The 23,605-nt window shown below is 31.1% G+C and overlaps 1 protein-coding gene across 3 annotated transcripts in view; it reads right to left on the bottom strand.

Moving 5' to 3' along the window:
• LOC144837542 (alpha-1,6-mannosylglycoprotein 6-beta-N-acetylglucosaminyltransferase A-like) overlaps positions 1-23,605 on the bottom strand; it is a 36,096-nt gene that overhangs the window by 7,142 nt on the left and 5,349 nt on the right. For all 3 annotated transcript variants that reach the window (XR_013611524.1, XM_078692716.1, XM_078692723.1), the window contains exons 5-10: positions 19,335-19,424; positions 17,445-17,519; positions 15,859-16,023; positions 12,704-12,873; positions 2,627-2,761; positions 923-1,056 (exon numbers count right to left, since the gene is read on the bottom strand). Coding sequence is in view for 2 of the 3 variants with exons in the window: in XM_078692716.1 (XP_078548842.1) it covers positions 923-1,056; positions 2,627-2,761; positions 12,704-12,873; positions 15,859-16,023; positions 17,445-17,519; positions 19,335-19,424 (769 nt within the window). In the remaining variant the exon portion in view is untranslated. The remainder of the gene's footprint in view (positions 1-922; positions 1,057-2,626; positions 2,762-12,703; positions 12,874-15,858; positions 16,024-17,444; positions 17,520-19,334; positions 19,425-23,605) is intronic.

The raw sequence follows: 23,605 nt of genomic DNA, 5'->3' as shown, positions 1-23,605 counted from the left end.
TACATTATGTATACACTATTCATAAGAATAGTATTTTGGAGCATTTTAATGATGCACCCTTAATTTTCGCGATAATTTTTCAATCACAAAACGAAAATTAAAGGATTACAGTATAACGAATGTAGTATTAATAATATAAATTATCAAGATGAATATACTGAGACAAGTAATGAATAAAGTTCAAATTCCCTAAAGAAATTTCAGTTTGACAATTCCACACAATTAACTATGTCTGCCTTTATTATGTTTAATTATTAATGTCTGCACGGTCATGCTATTAACAATAATAACATTATTAAAGTAATTCTACTTCATAGATACAAAATAAATCTCAACCGAATACTTTATTATGAAGATAATTCATATAAAATTGTAATAAATTCACTATTAAGCTCTGTCTACACTATCATGAACTAGTTTGAGAAAAAAAGTGTGATGTACCCAAATATGGTAGTGATATCCCTAAATATGATAGTGATATGACATATGGACACATCACATTTTTTGTCACATAAATTTGATAGTGTAGGCAGATATTTAGGAAGGTACAGTAAATGTACTCATGTCTTCATGATTATCCTGGGTGTGATTTTTTTTTTCCTACATAAGTTGGGGACTTCTTATGTGAAAGATAACCGAATTACTTCCTAAGTATAACTAAACCTAACCCTCTAAATAAAATCCCTCTCACTATAAAGTAAATAGAGATGCTCATGGGATTCGAACCCCATACATTGAAATGCAAAGTCCATAATCTAATCCACTCGACTACACAGATGACTCGATGGAAAGCATTTGCATTAGCGAATTATATGGACATGATGATGTCATATCACTACCATATTTGGGCACATCACATTTTTTGTCAAAATAGTTTCATAGTGTAGACAGAGCTTTAGAGCCTTTTCTATTTAATACTTACGAAACATAGTAAAGAACTGCTTTGGTTTAAGACCCCACTTGCCCCAGACAGACTTTATACTCTTTTTCTTCATGTATGTGGCAAGGTTGAATGCTGGCTCTGTGCCAAACGAGTCAATCACCCGGAACATACAACTAAAACCAATAAAAAAATATAGAAAACACATAAATTTAGACACATAAACAGCTAGTTACATATTTGTTAACAAAATTTGAGTACCCTACTATAATAATATTTTATTTGTTTGTTTGTTATGTGCTTTTGAATTTTAAGTACGATAATTCTTGAATATTGTCATGACCACAGACAGTAGGCAAACATAAAATTTAATATCTTAAATATCTTAAAAAACACAATTCATGTCACATGTATGGTACATTCACAACAACAGAAACCATACAAATCACAGGGTACCATATCCATAAACAAAATAAAAAATGTAATCATATTTGAAAGATGTTCGATAGATGTATTGAGTTCTAGACAAATATTCTACATTGAGTTGTTTTACATTTAAAAGGATAGTGTCTACCAGAATTACTGTATATTCATCATTTAATGGGCAAGAAATCTTTTTCATCACTTTCTTAATTTGTCTAAGCACATCACGTTCATCTACCTCATCAATGACGTTAACATCTCCTCATATTAATTTACTTGTTATTTTCATGCGAGTTTATTATAATAACCATCACTCACTCAGGCTATTGTACCTTACGACACAATTGATGGGCAAAATACTACGAAAAAAGGCCATACACCAGATATTTGGATGCAAAAAGGAAATTGGAAAAGACAAGATTTTGGCAACACGTATTGATAATGATAGACTAGCTGCCAAAGACTATTTTGGGATTTTAAAGATCAAAATAAATGTTGTTTTGTAAAACAAATTGAAAACTAAGAATAATAGTATGTTTGCAATAATAATTTTTTAAAATAGCGATTAAAAGGAACAGCATTCTGACTCCATTATGGAGCGGGAGAATTACCTCAATGAATTTTGTTTAAAGCGTTTACTTTTCTTTGAAAACATAAATTGCTTTCAATCAGTGTTAAGATTGCTCCACGATAATTAATCAAAAGCCTAAAGTATAAAAATTAATATTACGCTTGACGGCCTAGCGTTAATGCGGGTCATGAAAATGGGCATTAAATCAATGCTCATTCTGGCTGAATTCCACGACTAATGAAGAAAGGAAATGATCTTTCAAAGTAATGTTGAAATATTATTTTTATTATTCTCAAGGCATTCATTATTCTAAATACATAAACTTAAGCTAAATTGGCTTAGGTATTAATGTTCATATCTTGTGAATATATCGTATTTTAACAGCATTTTAACCCAAAAACAAGATGAAAATTAGAATATGTAATTGTAACACATTTGTCAGAATATATTGTAGATTAGCCGAATAATTTTGGGATTAAAGAAGAAAAAAAAAGTTAAGGTGGAAAAGTGATTTTTTAGGATTCCAATATTTTAAAGATTTCCCTTAAAGCTCTAAGGGGTGGTAATCCAACACACGGTTTATTACCTCATCTACATATCAACAAATTATATATTAGTGCAGTAAAAAACTGTAGTTACTGCAGTAACTGCAATGGAACAATTTATACATGATTTTCGATTCATGTATGTTAAAATATTACATGTGTTGGCATGGTATGTAATTGACTGAATGTCTTGCTTATTATTCTTACCTGAAGCGTTGCCAGAGAGCCGCTGCAGACTTCTTAAACTGTTTCAAACCAACGATGTCGATGTAGATAATCTGAAATCCACTTGAACTTTTTGATGGGCAGTTTGAGCCTTTCATACCGACCTCTTTCAGATAACTGTAAGAAAAACAAACTTTGTAATTTTATATTCTTCAAAACAAAACTAAAGTAGAACCTCATTTTTTAAGCTAGTTGCCACTAGGACTCAACGCAACGATGTAAGCACAGTTGACCAATGACAAACAATAGTTTGAATAAAGTATCTCTTGTGATTGGTCAAATTACTTGCGTCGCGCTTACATCCTTGCGCTTTAGTGATGTAGCCACACGAAATTTAGCGGTGCGGTTTTTGCAAGAAAGAAGAATCTCTGCTAAGCCACAGGGTTGTGAAAGGCCTCTTTGAAAAAGTGGTCAAGTTGAAACCCTACCAGTAATGGTGGCTACGGCCCTGCTCTTCATCCTAGTGGGAACCAAGCTTTAGGACACTCCTGTTTAAGGAACACCATATTAAGGGGACAATTCCCTTGGAAATGAACAAGGCGCAATGGGCAATACTCACTACAGCCAACCCCTATTCAGGTGGCACCTCTATAAGTGGACATATTGTTGGGTCCTGCAGGTGTCCCCTTAATAGAGGTTCTACTGTAGTACATTCTAGAATTGTGATTTACTGTTATTCAGTCTAGCTAACATGTTATCCTTCAGATAAGATATTCAGATTTTAAGATATTTGATGATGATTATAATATGACATTTGTGTACATATCCTTAGTTATATGGAATAAATTAATTTTGATTGCTTAATTGATTGATATTGATTGTATTACTTTAATCGCCATACGCTATATAATACCATAATTTGTATCAAGTTTATATTGAAGCATGGAACAAACATATTTTCATTATAAAAATTAAATTTCATTATCCTTTAAATCTAAAATGAATACCTTTTTATCCAAAGCATTGCATTTTATTCATATATTCGAGTGTTCTTTTCATATTCAAATGTTTTGTGAAATAAAATTGTTATGTGTCACAGACAATGCATTTTGAAAATTTATGTCCTTTTCATGGCCAATAAAAATATACGACTTTGAATTTGTAAACATACATAGTACATTTACTTAATAATAATAAGTAAATGAAACTTTAATCGATATCCTTGTCCTCAATTACATTTTCAAAATACTGTAGTACTGTACTTTACACTTTTCTTGGAAACCTCTATTCAGGGGACACTTTTACAGTATTAAGGGAATACTTTCAGTAAAACAACAAAGGAAAATATATGTGTTAACACTATAGGTAAGCTATCTAAACAGGAGACACCTATTAAGGGGACACTATCCCGTGAAAAATAACAGAAATGTCCCCTGAAAAAGGGTTGACCATAGTTTTAAATATATATTGTTTATTTTGTGAGAAAGCCGTGTCCATTTAATATTAGGGGACGTGTCCACATGCTTCAAAGGTAAAGATAAGGTACATTGATGGGTCTCAAATGTGTCCCTTTAATAGAGGTTCTTCTGTATATATTTTAACACTTATATGGCCAACACCTGTCCAGGGAACACTTCAATGGTAAGATAAAGGTATTGTACATTGATGGGTCTCAAATGTGTCCCTTTAATAGAGGTTCTTCTGTATATATTTTAACACTTATATGGCCAACACCTGTCCAGGGAGCACTTCAATGGTAAGATAAAGGTATTGTACATTAATGGGTCTCAAATGTGTCCCTTTAATAGAGGTTAGAGGTTCTACTGTGTATAATTTAACACTATGGCCAACACATGTTTAGGGAGCACTTCAAAGGTAAGATAAAGGTATAATGATGGGTCTCAAAGGTGTCCCATTAATAGAGGTTACTATATACATTAGAGGTTTTATTGTATAATTTTTACCCAACATGCATGACCAACATCCAAGGTATTAGGAACTAGTGTAGCGTACTTTATTCTTTACAGAGCTTGTTTATTATCAATGTAGTTTTATTGTCAAAGCCTCAAAACGTGATCAGCGATGTGTCAGGCCATTAAACTAACAATAGTCGTCCGCATCGCAATAATAAACTGACACATAGTTATAGCAAATGAAGTGTTTATGAGGATATTTTTGGAAGCATGTTCTTGAGGGAGTAATGAGCTACTTAGATATTCTCACAATCGGTCTAATAGCAAATAAAACAAATATTCATTTGAGTAACGCACCAATTTTGCTTGTATTTTGAACGATGTATTTTAACGAATTTAATTAAATTTAACCTCATTTGTGTATTTTTATGAGAATTTTTTAACTTAACAAAAATAATTTCAAGCCATGTATTTTACTGTGTTTGACGATGAATATATCGCTATTAATGCCTATAGGGTTTAGCACCATCTTATTTAACAAATCTATTCAAATTTATGGACACTTTTCACACAAAAAATACAAGAAGTCAATCAACTAAAATTCTAAATGTTCCAGCATGGAACAATATCCATGGAAAGAGAATGTTTAACTATAGAGCACCAACTTTATGGAATAATCTTCCTGTACATATCCGTAAAAATTATGAGACATTTAGTCAAGTTGAATTTAAAAATTTTATATAACTTCTATTGTACATAGTTTTATAGCTTTTACTTTTATTTTTCTTGTATTTTTTTCAAATCTGGACCTCTTGGGAGACCAGTACTTGTGTATTGAAAGAGCTATTCCAGAATAAAGAATAATTTGTATTGTATTGTATTAACAAAATACAAAGGGTAGTTGTCAATGAGCAAGATTAAGACGCTTCGTATCATTCGTAAATGCTTCTTCTACATTCCTTAAAAAAGTATTTATAGTTCAAATAATCACATTTTAAGTCTCCAAATCCATCCATTCATTATGAATTTATTGCGGACAAAAGAAAGGATTTCTTGTCAGTGAAGTGGTCATACCATAAATAGTATAGTGGCCCTGAAGTATATCTTTAAAAAAAAAAAGTGCTTCATAAGACTTATTTTAACAATAAAATTTATTAACCCGATTGTACAGAGGCTTCCAAAGAGATTCCAAATTTTAAACATACCAAATAATTTTATATTATTAGTTTTTTGTTGAATCTCTAAAAACAGTAAGCTCAATATAGTGTAATGGAGTTAGTGCAGAAGCTTAGTGTCAACATGGAGGTAAATACCTCCATGGTTATAACAACGACACAACACAAGTTGACCAATCATGACCCAATTAATTATTGTTGCTTATGATTGTTCATAGGCCGTGTTTCTGCAGCAAAAAATTAACCGATAAAAAGATGTATTGTCTTCCAAAAATATGAAAAATGAAGATTAATTAAATCAGGCTTTGAATATTTTGTAGTTTTAATAAAGCTAATCAATTCAGTAGAAAAAAAGCGAAAAAAAAAAAAGTTTTCACTTATAAAATAACATGATAAATGGTTAAATTCAACCAAAAATGGCAGATAATTTGACCCTTTTTGCTTTAAATTACAGTTTTTTTAGGTAAATATTTTGTTTAAATCCAATTTTTGGTCAAAGTGGATATCTATTATGTGACATTAAAATGACATATTCAACAACAAAAATGTTAACAATTATTTTTCAGGGGTACAATACATCTTTAACCTATAACCTGCCTATGAAAACAGGCTTTAACCAATTCAACTCGAGAAAAATTTACTGATTAACATTCAAATCGGATAATTATTGGATAAATACGATAATTTTAATCTTTCACCTGAAGAACAAATTGTTGCGTTGTGATTGGGCATCTGGTTGTTTTAGCCTATTCCCACATACTCCTGGTGATGATTTATTCAAATGCATCAAATAAATATTATCATAATTGATTTGATTTATTTCGATACCATACAAAGTTAACAAATACAGATAGAAACAAACATCTAAATCCCCAAAATGGAATTTAAACCTTGTCTACTATTAACGACTGTAGTGTAATTTATTCTCACACTTCCTTAATTTCTTTAGTAGTTTTATTTTCACGATTAAATTCATATTAAAATGCTTTCAAGACAATAATCTAATATTCAGAACACGAATTCCGTATAAAGAAACACACATTATGCTGATCAATACATTGTAATTGGATTTACACGACATTCGTCACTTGCATAAAACTAATTTCAAAATCTTCGCAAAGACTCAATCAATCCACAAGTCCAATTAAAGTAATACTCTCTCGCAATCTACGATAATTAAGTTAATGTTTTTACAACCATCATTTATATTTTATGACTTTCGTATCTGATCCTCCATGATAAAATAAATGACTATTCGTTGTTTAATGTTGGCTGAGTACTAGTACTGCCCACTTAATCAAACTTGGAAAGATTTTCACCTTTTCCATATTAACAGGTATCATTTTTTTTATTAAAATCACTCCTCAAGAGAGTGAGCTTATACCCCAGGGTGGGCTCATACGGATCAAGTTTACTTATAATATCATAGAAAAAGTACAGTAAATTAAAGAGACACCTTTGGTACAAAAAAAAGTGTCCCCTGAATAGGGGTGTCCTATTTTATTTCACAGGAAAGTGTCCCCTGAGTAGGGGTGTCTTCTTTCATATCACAGGAAAGTGTCCCCTGAATAAAGGTGTCCTCTTTTATTTCACAGGAAAGTGTCCCCACAAATAGGGGTGCGTGTCCTCTTTTATTTCACAGAAAAGTGTCCCCTGAATAGGGGTGTCCTCTTTTATTTCACAGGAAAGTGTCCCCTGAGTAGAGGGGTCCTCTTTTATTTCACAGGAAAGTGTCCCCTGAATAGGGGTGTCCTCTTTTATTTCACAGGAAAGTGTCCCCTGAGTAGAGGGGTCCTCTTTTATTTCACAGGAAAGTGTCCCCTGAATAGGGGTGTCCCCGATAAGGGGTTCTACTGTAATATTTATTCATGATTTCAGTCAGTAAAATAGGCCTATAAGTAAAATTATAAGCCTACAGTAAGGTGGGCTTATACTCAAGTCTGTTAAAGCAGTCTAAAGATTATAGGTGCATTTAATAATACAGTATAATAATGTTATTGGTTTTTTTTTCAATTTCGTCAAATTCAATTTATTATAAGATAATAATATTTCTTGGAATGAGTTAAAAATACTTTGTGGTTTAATAACCTAATACTGTATAGACAAATAATTTAATATTAATAATACAACTATATAAATAAATAATTAATCAAACAAGCAAATTTGTTCTTATTATTAATGCAGGTATACCTGTACACTGCACAAATCTAATTGATCAAAACCGTCAAACTTCATTCACTTTTCTACAGTAATATATTAATATATTTTATTATAATTCCTGAAAAAATACTTTCTGGATTTGGTGCAATAATTTCTTATTAATAATACAAACCTATAATTATGTTAAAACAAACAATTTTTAATTACCTTATTGACACAGGTATACCAGCTCAATTGATCAACTTATCCTACCTGTACATGTTGATTTGATCGCCATTAAAAATATTAGAATGTATTATCAGCTCAATAGAAACCAACGTCATGCATAATTTATTTATTAATAATGTAACGCAAATTCTGTTTAAATAATTTAAATTAATTTTCAGGTTGTATATATTGTCTAGGATTATAGATATTGTATAACGTAATCAATGTCTTGGTTACAATGATAATAATACAATGCTAACAGATTAAATGACTTCACTGACCAGATGTTTGAAGAATAGTATACTGTATTACTTTATCAAGACAATAGCCCTGTTTCTGCTGCGAAAAAATACCGGTTAATAATCGTGTGAATAAATTAAGCCCAATTTCTTGGGAACAGAAATTGGAACAACTTTTAATAACTGATTAAATGGCAGTGAATACAAGCAGAAACATGTTGGCATAGTCTGTCTTGCAGCAGTTACATACAGTAGAACCTCTCCTTTTGGACTCCTATATTCAGAGAACACCTGAGTCCTGTTAAGGGGACACTTCCTATTAAAGGGACACATGCACATGAAATGAATGAAGGAATTATATTTATTCATTTCATACGCATCCAACAGCGAGCAACTCGCCAATTATAGGATGGATAAATTATTTTATAATTTGTTGTGCTTATAAACTAAGTCTCATTTGAGGCTTAGGGAGGGGAGTTACACCACTGGCACTAGGTCAGGATTGAACCCAAGACATTGGGAATGAAAGGCAAGCATGCTAACCATCAAGCTACTGTACAGCTCCACTACTAATAACACAAGGCCAACCTCTCTTCAGGAGACATTTTGTTGGTTCTCAAAGGTGTCCCGTTAATAGAGGTTCTGCTATATAATAATATAATATTATTATTCTTTTAAGGTGATATATTCAAATAATATTTGTCCTTTTCGGTGAAGATTATATTAATAACGCTTTTAAACACATTTAAAAATGTGTTTATACTGTAGATACAGTGTACTGCATTTCTCATTCGCATTTATTCAGTATTAAACCAAATTTTGTATAATAAATTATCGATGCTTATGGGAAGATCAGTGATTTAAACACTGTAATGATTCATGACACGTGAGCTAGGTTTTTTCTTCGCATAATCTACCAAACTGTTTTTTCTAAGAAAAATCATGACGATCAAAATGAGTAAAGGACAAGGGAAATCATTTTGTTGCCACAAAATGGCAATTTAAAATAAATCATATCCGAGTTTTAATTACTATGTCATAAAATCATAAAAGAATATTGCTTGAAAAGTAGTTTGTCTTTAGAGATATATAAACATTTAAATATTTATAGGCACAACTGTGATAAATTATATAGTGGATATTAAAGAAATCCATGTGGTATACACATCACATGTTAGAGCAATAAAAAGCTGAGAATATCTCGATGTTTCGGTCAAAATTCATCGACAATCTCTCTCGAGATACTGTAGAAATACTGTTTGATGCGGAGTGAATTAATTGATGAAAATAGTTTGGTTTGAAATTTGAAAATATAGATACATAGAAAATGATGGCACAATGGCAAGGAATCGGACTGGTGTGTGGGAAGGAAAAAGTTTAATAAAAAAATAGTATAAAGTAGTAAAATAAATAAATAGTAAACTATAAATAAACGTGTCATCTTGTTTTCCTCATCTTTACTCATCCCTTGGATGAGACATGAAGTCTTTGGTCATGTATGTACATCAGTATAACCCCTCCTTTAGGACACCTCTATTCAGGGGACACCCCTATTAAAGGGAAACTTTCTCATGAAACAAACAAGGCCAATATACTGTATGTTTTAAATCTACAACCCTTATTCAGGGGCATCTCTAATGGGCACACTTTATCATGACAGGAACATGGCCAATATGTTTTAACACTACAGCCAACCCCTATTAAGGGGAAACCCCTATTATGGGGACACTTTGTTTGTTACTACTGAAAATGTGCTAACAATCTTGGCAGAACTGGTGTACTGATCATGGTAGTAAGGTGACAGTTCTGTATGTGACCTTTGACATTTCCTATAGGTTTGACAAAATATTTCTATTAATAATATGTCTTCCTACATAATTTACTACATCCTGGAATGGATTGTTGAAAATAAATTGATACATTCTAAACAGAATTTTCTCGTTTAGTTTTATAGTTAACAGTATTTCTTAATATAAAGCTGAAAAATTATAGTCGAAACTATGACCAAAAATGTAAAATAATACTGTATTTGAATATAACATAAACTATAACTTTTTTTTACTTAAGATTATGATCAAATTGAAGTATGGTACAATCTTAAGCTATGTCTATAAAGCTCCGTCAACACTATCAAACTAGTTTGACAAAAAAATATGGAAGTAGAATGCCATCATCATGTCCATATATGGGCACATCATATTTTTGCACTACAGTAAGTATCAAAGTAGTTCGACAAAAAAGTGTGCTGTGCCCAAATATGGTAGTGATGTACCCAACTAATAATAATATGACATCATCATTTCCATATTATATGGGCAACATAAAGTTTGCAAGTGTAGACATTGACGTATAGTACAGTGTTAAGCTCTGTCTAGTATAAAGCTCTGTCTACACTATCAAACTACTTTGACAAAAAAAGTGTGATGTGCCCAAATATGGTAGTGATATGCCTATTTATGGTAATAATATGACATCATCATGTCCATATATGGACACATCACATTGTTTTGTCACATAAAGTTTGATAGTGTCTAGACAGAGCTTTAAGCATGGTGGAAGTATGTACTTGTTAATAGCTTTTTCTTACTAATTATTTTAATTAAGATCAAATAGATCGTATCATTCTCAATAATGTATCTTTCCTATGAAAAATAGCTTTTAGTTTCTATTTATAGCTTTTTCTCACTATTATGTTGGCTAATTAGACATTAAAACTCCGCAAGGACAAAGAACATTGTTGGATTTATCAAGGGGAAAGAAGATCTCTTTTATAATCACCAAGGACATGCATTGCAAAACATACTATTAAATCTCGCAATAAGGGCTTGCGTTTTACTTAACGGATACATTTTTTAAAGATTACATTTTTTCCCTAACAAACAAAAATAATATGCTATAATAAAAAGTCTAAAAACATTTGGATAACATTACTGTACCATCGGCAGACTCAAAAACCCTACAGACTGTTAATCAATTTGCTATGTATAGTCTGACCCCTAAACCTGACCCGATTTTAAGCAGCCTACCCTTGGTGTTGTATTTAATTTGTCTGTCTGAGGAATTCTCCTCAATACAGCGCCACATGTGTAACACATGACACATGTATCAGGCCTAATTCCTAACGTTTAACTAACTTTCCATGATACAGATCTCATACACATACACATGTGACATTGTATTATGGAGTTTGCCTAAAGACACTAAACAAAAAAAACATGGACATATGGGAAGATACATTATCAGGTATCTTGTGATTTTTTAGTTTTATATAATTATAAGTAGAATGTCATTATTGACAATTATTGATTATCATAATATTGAAATAACACTAATATTCTCTATATCACATAATTAAAACATTTCTGAGAAATCAGTTACCGTAGTGTATTTTTCAAAACAAATACAGTATTAAATACAGATAGTATTTGAAAAGGTTAAGGTATAATCTATAATGAGTTTATTGTCTGATTCATGTGATTGTCTCATAAACTGGTAATGAGTTCATATGAATGCACATAAATTACTTATAGGTTCTTGTTTCAGGTTGACAGTCGGACTACAAGTTCCATTTTCTGTTTCACAGTATGTGTACTGAGTGTAAGTGCTTTTGCAGCTCAAGTTTTGGACTCTTTATAAATGTATTGACACTGTAGTACTTGACTTGAACAATACAGTAGAAATACTAATTTGACTGTGGCATATAGTGCTGTATATAAATCATACAGTAAAAATGCAGACTTATTATTCTGGTACAGTTACTTTCAAGAACCGTAATAGAAGATTTTCTAATAAATATCTGTCATAATACATTTTAAAACAGACTTCTGATTTATTAAATTGTATGTTATTGAAGAAAATTGTAGAGCATTTTATCTCGCGTTTAAAATGTCAACCATATAGTATTCTACATAAGTTCACATTTTGTTAAACCTCATGCTTTAATAAACTAGCATTCGTATTTCAGGAGAGATTTGATATAGTACTTGTTGTAATATACTCAAAAATTTTCCAAATTAAAGCATGCCAAAATGGTTGGATTATGGCAATTTCAGATTTAATTTCAAAACTGTACAAAAAGCAAAACACAAAATCAACAGAAAATTGAAACAAATTTTAATCGTACGACTACGACTTAAAAACAATTCCTGTCTGAACATAATTGTATGCACAATACTGCCAGTCTAGACCCCCCATAGACACAGGTAATAAAAATGAGATAATGTTATTGTTTCCTGTGAGGGGTCATATCATGGTGAAAGGTGCAAAATTAGATTGGGTACACTTGTTCAGATGGGGTGTAATGGAAGCTAGTGTTTGACTGAGGGTTGCGCCCTTTCACACAGAAGCCAGTATTCATAAATTATTAAATAATTACCTTTTTATGGTTCTGTGTGAAAGGGGCTTATGAATATTAATGGAACTTACCTTTTAAGTGAAGGCGTTGAGATAGAGATCGTCATGTCATGGCCTAGTATGTACATGGAAGCAATGATATCTCCCCATTGTACCAATTCACCCAGGGGGCCGCCATGAAATGCATTTTCAGCTATTTTGAAGCCTGATTCCTTCGTGAGCAGACCTAAATGGAGAAGAACCTGCAAAAATACCAACATCATAAATTATAATTTTGATATATTGTCCCCTGAAAAAAAATATTTGTCATTTAAACCAAAAAAGTTATCTTCTTGTAAGTAAAATTATCAGGGTTTTTTTTTCTTTGGAAGGAAGTGAATAACTTTATCAAAACTATAATATCGCCTATTCAAAGTCTGATTTTATTATTCTTTTATTTTCCTGTTTTTCGGGGACAATACATCTTTAACCAAATAACAATTTGCAATATGTACCATAATTTAAATTTAAATTTTTTTGCCATGAAATACTATAGGATGGATGATTTTTGCAGATAGGGTTGGTTTATAGATCAGTAGCTAACTGTATACTGTAGTCTTGATTGACCAATCAAAATTGGTTATCAGAATATAGTTAGAAATTTAAATTTTATAGTCAATCAGCTCATCTTTTTTTCACAGTCAAAGCTGAGTTAAAGGTAAAATGAATTATTTTTATTACTTTATTTACATCATGAATTTGAATGTGAAGGCAGCTGCTCACACCACAATAATAGCAAACTGTTAAACTCATCAATAAAATAACTAGATATTTTATTTACAGACTTTCAGAAAACGTTAAAAACAGCATCGTTTCCAAACAGCTTTTGTTGTGTACTTGTTCACGGTGCTAAAAGGAAGTGTATTGATCCATATTCTTAGGTTAAAATTCAAAATGATACAGAGGAAATCCTGTAACAGCTATAAAAAAAATTTAATATGATGCTTTCGAGAAATTGATTCTAGTCATAATCGACATAAAAAATGTGTTCTTTACAAATATTAAAGCATAAAAAACAGCTCAACTATAAGCGCTGTATATTAGTGCAGACATCACCTTTTAATAACAAACTTAATACAGGTAATATCTCTATCCCACAAGAAATAAAAGAATGTAAAACTCTTTAAAAGAAATGTCAGAAGTTGGTTTCAAAAAGTTAAGGGTGAGGTAGAAAAAATAAAATTACTTTTAAAGTTTAACATTATCTTTTTTTAAACGTTACCGTTTTATTATTATACTTCTTAAAACCATAACAACTTTTAGGAACACATTCCCAGATCCGTAAAATTATTCTATTCGGCATCCTAATAAGATTCAATATATAACAGAATTAATATTGACCACCTTTGAGTTGTTTAGTTCTTGTTCACTGTCCATTCCAAAATTGTTTATATCTACCAAGCTATCATCATTGTTTTCAACTCTTACTCTCTCCACCCTCTATTCACCAGCCTACATGTATGCCTCCTTTGTCAAATATACATTATTCCAGTCCACTCAGGCAGCAGTATACAGTACCTATACTCTCACTTGCTTGCACAAGGGGTATGTGTTTACCTGAAAGCTCTGCAATTTCTTTCCAGCTGTTTTACTTTATCGTTTTAATTTAGTTTTTGCTTATTAAATTTATTCCATTGAGATTCAGCCACTGATAGTGATACCCACAAAATTGTCTGTTTTTTCAGAAATTTGCCTTTTGATTTTAATAATGTTTTGCTTGTTGTCTTGTGTTGCTTTTAGTATCTCATTCTGTAAGTGGTACGCTTCTTGCTGTTGAGTGTGAATTGACAAGCAGAGAAATATGGTTAGACCTCTATTAAGGGGACACCTTCCGAGCGCAACAAAGTGTCCCCATTATAGGGGTTGTAACGGATAATGCATTTGTATTTATACTGCGCTTTGGCAATTGTCTCAAAGAGCTGTGACACGATTTTTACAACTTTCATCTTCCCTAAAAGGGTCTCTTCGTGTCAAGTGCTTCACCAAACAGCGCTTATTCGTCTTTCACAAAGTGTCCCTCAAAAGGGATGTTCCAAAGGAGGGGTTTTGAACTATAATTTAAAAAAGTTAAATAAACAAAATAATTTTCCCTAAAATGGAACAGCATATTGTTAACAATCAAGTGAAGTACTGATCATGTTACAAGTTTAAAATAACCATGACCTATTAACATTATTATAAACTCATTTAAAATAAAGCGTTTCAGTTAACTAAAAAATCAATTATCCATGACATTTTTGTGAAAGGAATTTTCTATAAAGAAACTTTTGTACTATAAACTTCGCCGTACTTTACCAGGTCAATTATTGAAGAAAATAAAATTTTAGAATTCACATTATTCCATAAATTAGGTGAATTTTATGTTTTTATTTGTATTCAAGATACAGTTTATTTATATTTTTTACTGGCACAGTTTAAATTTATGAATCAATAAAATACTGAAGTTGATACAAACATTGTTTATCTTCATTGTATAGCCCTCAATACTTATATATTCAACATGATTTGTACTTATTGAACTTCATAGGTAAACTATTATTCAACTACAGCACTTATTTAACTTCAGCACTTATTCAACTACAGCACTTATTCAACTTCAACACTTATTCAACTACAGCACTTATTCAACTTCAACACTTATTCAACTTGAGCACTTATTCAACTGTACTACTTATTGAACTACATTACTTATTCAACTTTAGCACTTATTCAACTGTAGCACTTATTCAACTTCAGTACTTAATTGCAGTACTATTGGACTGTAACACTTATTTAACTACAGGTATACAGTACTTATTCAACTATTCCACTTATTCAACTACAACACTTATTCCACTACAGTTAATAATGCGAGAGTGATCATTTTATCAATAGCAGCATTAGACACCATTTTACATTAGTATTAACCAAGGATGTATTATAAAATGTAAAATGTATGTAAAATCAATATCAGAAAACTATGAATAATATCAATAATAAGAAAACAACAATGCCTGCTGGAAAAAAAAAACATTTTATGGCAAAATTTGAAATTCAAGTGTCAATTATTATCCTTTCGTAATTAGTAGTAGATATTTTGAACAATTTTCAAACATGGTTATTTCTTAAAAGGTTATTTCTTCCAAAACTTTCATTTTGTCTATTGCTTGACTCAAACCTTAGAAATACACATTTCAAAATAAGATTACCTTCTTTTGCATTCGTGTCTGATTATCAAATTTTGTTTTGAAGGCCTCGGCAGCTGGCAGCCATTTTGATTTCCACATCGTGCTGATACGCTGACGAATCCATTCAAATTTTTCGGAGTTGGACAACAATGACATCAATGGATTAATATTCGTACGAACCTCCGCCTGTTAATAATCATCATAAACAAAAATGTATCATTGTTTTTTTATTTTATGTAAATTTTCAAAAAGAAACTTTGTAATTGTCCTCAAACTGAGAACATTTAGAGAGGCCCTCTATGGTTAATGGACAGTCGGTGAAGAGCATATCATGATATGCAAACAATATTAAGGATTGTACATTACTCTTAATAATAACAGTTTGCATAAATATTGAATTGGGGACTTTCCCATTGAATACGTTTAGATAACCAAGTATTTCAAATGTAATAAACAAGGCTTGTGTCAATTGAATGTTACTATTCAAATAAAGCTGTAGATTGGTGGTTAACATGCTTGCCTTCCAATCCCAAGGTCCAGGGTCCAATCCTGACCTAGTACCAAAGTTGTAACTCGTGACTTTTTCAACTCCACTCCCTAAGTCTTAAATGATACAGATTTGTATATATATATATGGTTTTTTTTTATACCAAAATAAATAAAAACATTTCTGTTGAGCAAAGGTTATGCTATCAATTATGCCTCACTGTGTGTACATAGGCAATGAGAGTGAGGAATCTGGTGTAAAGGACACAAACAGTTTGAGAGACTAGACCCAGACCTAAAATTTTAAAATGCTAATTCTAATCCTGTTGTGGCTTCTTATTTTCATTAATTTCAAGTACAAGTAATTTTTTCTTAACCCAAAACAAAAGGATTTAGGTTGTTCATATAGAGCTCATAGCTCTTTTTTCCCCTTTTTTTTTGCTGGGAGGAATGGGTAAGCAAACATTTAACCACTAATAAACTATGCCACTTTTATTGTTAAACTCAATACATACAGTAGATATACTTAATTAGATGTTTATATTTGAAAAATGTATTAAAGATCAAAAAATTATTATAAAATTGTTTTATTCTTTAATAAAGGTTTGTATGGCAAATATTGGAAAGCAGACTATTTATCATACATAGACATTACAGATTGAAGAATGTGATAAGCAGTCAATATGACGACATATATCTAATATATGATGATATATAATTCTTGAATGCATTTAATTTAAAGGAACTAAACTGGGATATATTTTATGCATTTGCAATTGCAAAAAATCAATATCCACATACACAAAATGTAATCAATCGAACGAATATACATGATGAAATTTTTTAGTACGATAGAAATGCATTTATACAGTATTTATTCTGAAGACATTACTATGGCAATGCAAAGTAGGTATAATATAATTAAGACTATTCTTGTATCCGACAGTAAATCATATGTATACAATGAAAGACTTTGAGTGATATCAACAAAAGATAATTTTGTCTAACCATGTCTAACCATTGATGAGCTGAGCTTCTTATGGATCTGGAGAAGATTTTTATTTGATTAATAAAATATTATGTTTTTTTGCGGAAGAAATATGTAAAGATAATATGCAAACCTTTTCATTGATTGGCTTGTCTTCTGTTATTTGTTCCTTCACTCTTCCTGGAAGTAAGGGGCACCAAGATTCCACCTAAACCACAATAACATTTAGTATATTTATGTCCTGTAGACTATAAATAGCTGCTCTATTTTAAAAGTAGGCTAGGCTGATATGTTTTCTTGGAAAAATAAGCTACTAAAAGTGCATGATTTCTTCCTGTTTACATAAAATATATACCATGGTACATACAACTCAAAGTACTGTATATGAAAAGGAATATCTGGTTTCAGTATAGGTAAAACCATGGAGGTATAACATGAGACAGTACCTCCATGTAAAACAGATTCATCAATAATAATGTGAATTTATTATAAACAACCTACTTTAAAAACAGGTTAGGTACATGTTTATTATATTGCTTGAAGGTTTGCATGGCGAAATCAAATGTTGATATAAAGTTTGCGGTACACCATGTATATACTTCTGACAAGAACTGTTGAGTTTCTTGACATTTCGATCAATATACTTTCGTCGTCCTAAGGAGTGACAACGATAAAATAATATTGATCGAAATGTTGAGAAACTCAACAGTTCTTTTAAGAACTATATATACATGGTGTACCGCAAACTACATGCTTATTTTTATGAAACAAAACAAAATAAATGTTTTGTATTCATTATGAAACTGAAAGAATATTTTTAATAGAAAATCTTAATTCTATTCAGTACGGCTCGATTCAATGATCACAAACACTAATTTTGTAAATAAAACATCAGACACATGACCATTAGTTCAAAGGTCATATATGGTATTCAATTTTCCATTAATATAGTAATAAGTATTGGACTGCAATACAATTATAATACACATTACTAATAACCTGGTGTGATATTAAGACTGGAATAACAATTATTAATGACCAAGTTCATTATGTATTGAATTAGCTAGAGAAGCCGGAAGCCCTTGGGGGTTACGGTTAATTTAGACTTTAACACGCTAGTAATAAGGTGATCGAACGCGAGTGATTGTCTAGTGTCAGAAATTATATTTAATGTGTGTCGAGAATTCTTTTATTAAAATTTTAAATATCCGTATACTGCAATTGAATACCATTGAAAGAAACGGTGAAACATGATGTCACTGTAGGTTTTGGTATCAAGACTAAGTGGATCTCTTTATGTTTATGCAGTAAAAAAATGATGTAAAAAGTATGTTTAAAAAAATATTTTAAAAACCGAGAACATTTTCCCATGCCTATTAAATCCAGTTTCTATTAAAAAGAATAACGATCTTCTTCGAAAACGGTTTATAATAAGATCATGTTGAAGCTGTCATAATGGTAAATGTTTTAAATCCAGTATTTGACATCAGCAGAATCAATTGGGGTTTTTAAAATATTTAAAATCAGTTCTTTTTACGCGGACCTGGTTCTGTAGGCATTGAAATACAGTAGCATTTTTTTTTAATACAGGATTTAAATCTGTTTTCTCTTTCTCTATGGGGGCCACTGAGCAGGGCCTGGAGGAATAAAAAGGCATTAAAATATGTCAAAAAAGGCTAAAAACGCCCAAGGCCTCCAACGTTGAATGGATACTTAGCATCCCTAAACCAGGGAGGCCTCTGCGTTACGCCAAGCATAATAGATTGTATTTGTAGGTATACAGTAAATCCTCACATTTCAAATTTCTAGTAAATGAAATCTTTAAACAATTTTTTCATCTACCACCAGTTATTCTTACTTTTATACCCAATACATCATATAAATACGAACGTTTGTTTGTCATTTCTATCTATTCAATGAGTTGCCATATTGATTTTTAGGTATTATAAGAGGAATTGATGGTATTGTGGATGGGAGTGCATTATTTACTATGGCTACCGCAACCACAAAATGGCTACCATACCTCACTTAGATATCTCATAAATGAACACTGAGATCCGTCCACTCCATTCAAAGCATAGCACTTGTCAGATTTCCACATGTGTTTCATCCACTATAAAAGAAAAACAACAATTTTGTTTAAATTAAAGATGTAAAAATGAAGATTACTATTATTATATAATTACTGTAGACTCTGAATAGGCCATTTTGCAATTTTAATAAAGTTATCAGTCCATAGAAAAAAAACCCACAAATGTGTTCACTTATAATAAAAGGACAAAATAAGCTGCTAAATTTAACACACAAAAAAACCCCTGATTTTCTGACAATGACATACGGTACAGTATAATTGGACTATTTTTATTCTTAACAATTACAAAGTGCATGTACTATTTTTTTTATTATTACATTAAAGTGGCATGCATATTCAACAACAACAAAAATGTTTACAATAATTTTTTTCCAGGAGGACAATATCTTTAATGGATTTCCAATAACCAAAACTTAATAATTTTTACAGCATTACAGTAATCCATAGTGAACGCTAAACATGCTTTTAACAATAAGATCAATACTGTAGCAGATGAATAATTAATTACTGAAAGTAGTGGCTATTGATGACCATATAGTTCAATTAATATAGTCTAATAATAACTGTATTATATTATTATGTAAATTGAAATTGCAATCTATGGATATATCATATCTATTTGAAGGCAGTTTTATTGTTCCTCATTTCCTTTATTCAATTATTTTCAATTTAATTTATTATTCCAGGATTATTAGACAAAAAAAAGTGCCAAAGGTATATAATAAATATGCTAAAGCTGAATTTTTCAGAATAGTTTCGAAATGTTGTCCCCAGTGCTTCAACTTGATTGGGCCATTTTAAAAAATTCGCTGCCAGTGCAATAATTACCATGTTAATTCTGTACCAGGAAAACACTAAAAAATTGAATTTTTATAATTAATTGATGTATGTTTTGTAACGATCAGAAACAGGCCCTTATTAAATCATAATAGCAGTGGCTTAACGGCTGAGCAATTGTAATTCATTCAAATTTCGGAGCTCTAAATAATGGAATATTTTCATTATTTTAAATGATTATATTTTGTTTAATATCGCAAGTTATTTAATTCTATAGAACACCCTGGACTAGCCTCTTGCTAAAATAGGTGTGATATAAAACAAATAATGGATGTTTTTATATTCATGCGATGATACTAGTTAATTAATTTAATTTGGTGAATGGTAGACGAAATATTCACCTCGTGAAATTATTTGTGCCATTGCACTCATAAACATTAATTATTTGTATAACAAGTATAAACAATACAGTATAGATCCTTTGCACTAATGACTCACTGCTGGATTTCCCTATATCATTCAGGTCCCATGTCTCCCAGTTATCTACCTTATCATTTACTGTATAAAATCTAGGGATTTCTTGACAATTTCATTGCGAAGTTTGCAATCTTATTTGTATCATAGGAAGGTGATGGAGCCTTTCCAAAAACGATATAAAAATGGATAAGTCATCAATTTGAAACGTGCTGTTAAAAGGAGACCAAACATGTCTGTTGTTTAGGCTTATGAAGGCCTATTTGTAAAACAACCAGAATTACTGTACAGTTAGCACTAGCAAACTATTTCTCCAGCAAAGTCAGTATTAACCTACTGCTCCAACTCTCTACTCCTTTTATTTAAAAATAAATTAAACAATAAGTAGAACAAAGAAAAAAGAAACAAAAATTCATTGTACTTTTTTTTTCAAATTGAAACATTGTATATAATTATGTACAAGATAATGATATATTATTTTGTTAATTAGTGCATAGCCCCAGGGAATATCAACCCTGTGTTGATCTTGGCCTCCATGTTTAAATAAAGTTGAACTTGAACAACCATAAGAAATGATGACAATGACATTCGTCGTAGATAACATTCTACTATAAATTTCAAACAAATTTGTTTGCAGTAATTTACTATAAAAAAAAATTGAAAGCATAAAGGCCAATTTACACAGACGAGCGGTAACGGTAATAAAAATATAGAATCTATGTTATTCCTTATGACCATTTACACACAACGCGCTGAGTGTACAGGCGGTTTCCGCTCAGGATAGACACATATTTTATGTGGGAAAAGCTATGCAGTTTCCCGCTTACCATTACCGCTAGTCTGTGTAAATTGGCCTTAAAGATTTTAAAACCAATATCATGTCTTTACTTGTGTGTGTACAGTATTAAATCTCAACCACAAATTGATATTTACTTTCATTTGCTTAAGGGTACAGAGTCCATTCATTATAGTACTGTATACAATATTGAAACAAAGGGCTTCTTTATTTCCCTTGCCTTGATATTCAATAAGGTTTTAAATTTAGTCGTACCATTTTGCATTCAGGGGGAAATAAATAGGGTTAAAAGAGCAAAAGGCATTGTTATAGGGCATTGTAGCGCACAGTACAGTACTGTAGATTTAAGAACTAGATAAATGCTTTATATAAAGTATACTGTATGCCCTTTAGTCCTATTATTCTGGTCTGCCACTACTTTTGGGTTTTTATTTGCTGTAGTAAATTTAACTCTTTTTTTTCTACCTTTTCAATGTCTTTAATACAATACTTTGATCTGTCAATGACGTCAAGTAATTTACTCATGAAATGTGTGTTTGTTAACAAAATGTGACAAAAAATGTGATGTGCCCATATACGGACATGCTGATGTCAAATCACTACCATATTTGGGCATATCACTATCATATTTGGACACTCTTTGATAGTGTAGTAAGAGCTTTATACATCACATCAAATAAATTTGATAGATTTCGAACCGAGACTGAGCTCCAGTTCTACAAGCTGAATTCTATACCATTCTGCCAAATGAACATGAATTGCAGAAACCATTGACAAACGTAATTGATCTACTGTGAATTGTATCCAAGTCTCCATTATGCATGTGTATTAATACTGTACTGTAGCTGTGGTGTATTCAATTCAATTGTTATTTTGGAAAAATTCTTTCAATTGTTGTTAACATTTCTGCTTTAAAGATGTATTGTCCCCCAAAAACATGAAAAATGAAGATTAATTAAATCAGACTTTGAATACCTTATTTTGTAGATAATATAAAGTTAATCACTTCCGTAGAAAAAAAAACGAAAAAAAATAATGTTTTCACTTGTAAAATGACAAAATAAATGGTTAAACTCAACCAAAAATCCATTGGCTGGCAGCCAATTTGACCATTTTTTGCTTTAAGTTACATTTTTTTCAGGTAAATACATTTTTTTAGATCCAATTTTTGGTCAAAGTGGATAACTATTACGTTACATTAAAATAGAATATTCAACTAAATTTCTTTTAAGAAATATTTTTTCAGGGGGACAATACATCTTTAATAATAAAATTGCACATCCTCTCTTAGTCTTAGATTTCCAATCTCTTTGGGCAATGATCTAAAATAACCGTAAATTTAGTACTATTCTACTGTACGTAGATAATGCAAAGATTTACAGATAGAGAACTAGGTTGTAGGAACGTGACTTCAAGTGGTGTGGTTGCGAGAGGGAAGCTGGATGGGAAGAGGTGTGTGGGGTGTCAGGAGTCATCAAGAGGGAAGCTGGATGGGAAGAGGTGTGTGGGGTGTCAGGAGACATCAAGAGCTTGTAGTTTCGGTTTTATACGCCCATGGCAAATAAAAATTAAAGATTAATACATTTGTCGGTGAATCTTAAAGGCCAGGTGCGGGCAAAACATTTCTATTGGTCATACATTCCAATAATTATCGATCTATAGTTTCCCCTATGTTTCCAAATTTTTGGGATTTTATTTGTGTTACACAAGCTTGTTGAAAATAAGCACTTTCTTATCAGTGGGGGGATAGTTCAAATTACACAGTAAAATCTCTATTCTTTTGTACACAAATTTTGTAAATAGAGAGGCATTTTAAAAAGCTATAAAAAATAAACGGTGTGGTAAAAATTGTTATCAGATGACTAAATATAGGTAATATAACTTGAATTTTACATTTCTGGTATTTTTATTCAACTTCAGATTTTTATTTTCATGCTATAGCAAAAATTATCCACCATATATCCACCATCTTTTTTCACCTTCTAGGGAGTGACCAGACATGTTATTACATTTATAGGTTAAACTACCTAACTACTGAAAAAAAGTTTTCCTGGTTTTTATGGCAGAATTTTGCCAAATTTTGTATTTGACCATATTAAGGGAAATTCATGTTTTTTCGTCTTGATTTCTGTTACAAATATTTGATTTATGTACA

The sequence above is a fragment of the Antedon bifida genome, chromosome 1, assembly GCF_963402885.1.
Source record: "Antedon bifida chromosome 1, ecAntBifi1.1, whole genome shotgun sequence".
NCBI lineage: Eukaryota > Metazoa > Echinodermata > Crinoidea > Comatulida > Antedonidae > Antedon > Antedon bifida.
Note: the sequence above shows the minus strand (reverse complement) of the source record. Positions and strands in the feature narration are given on the sequence as shown.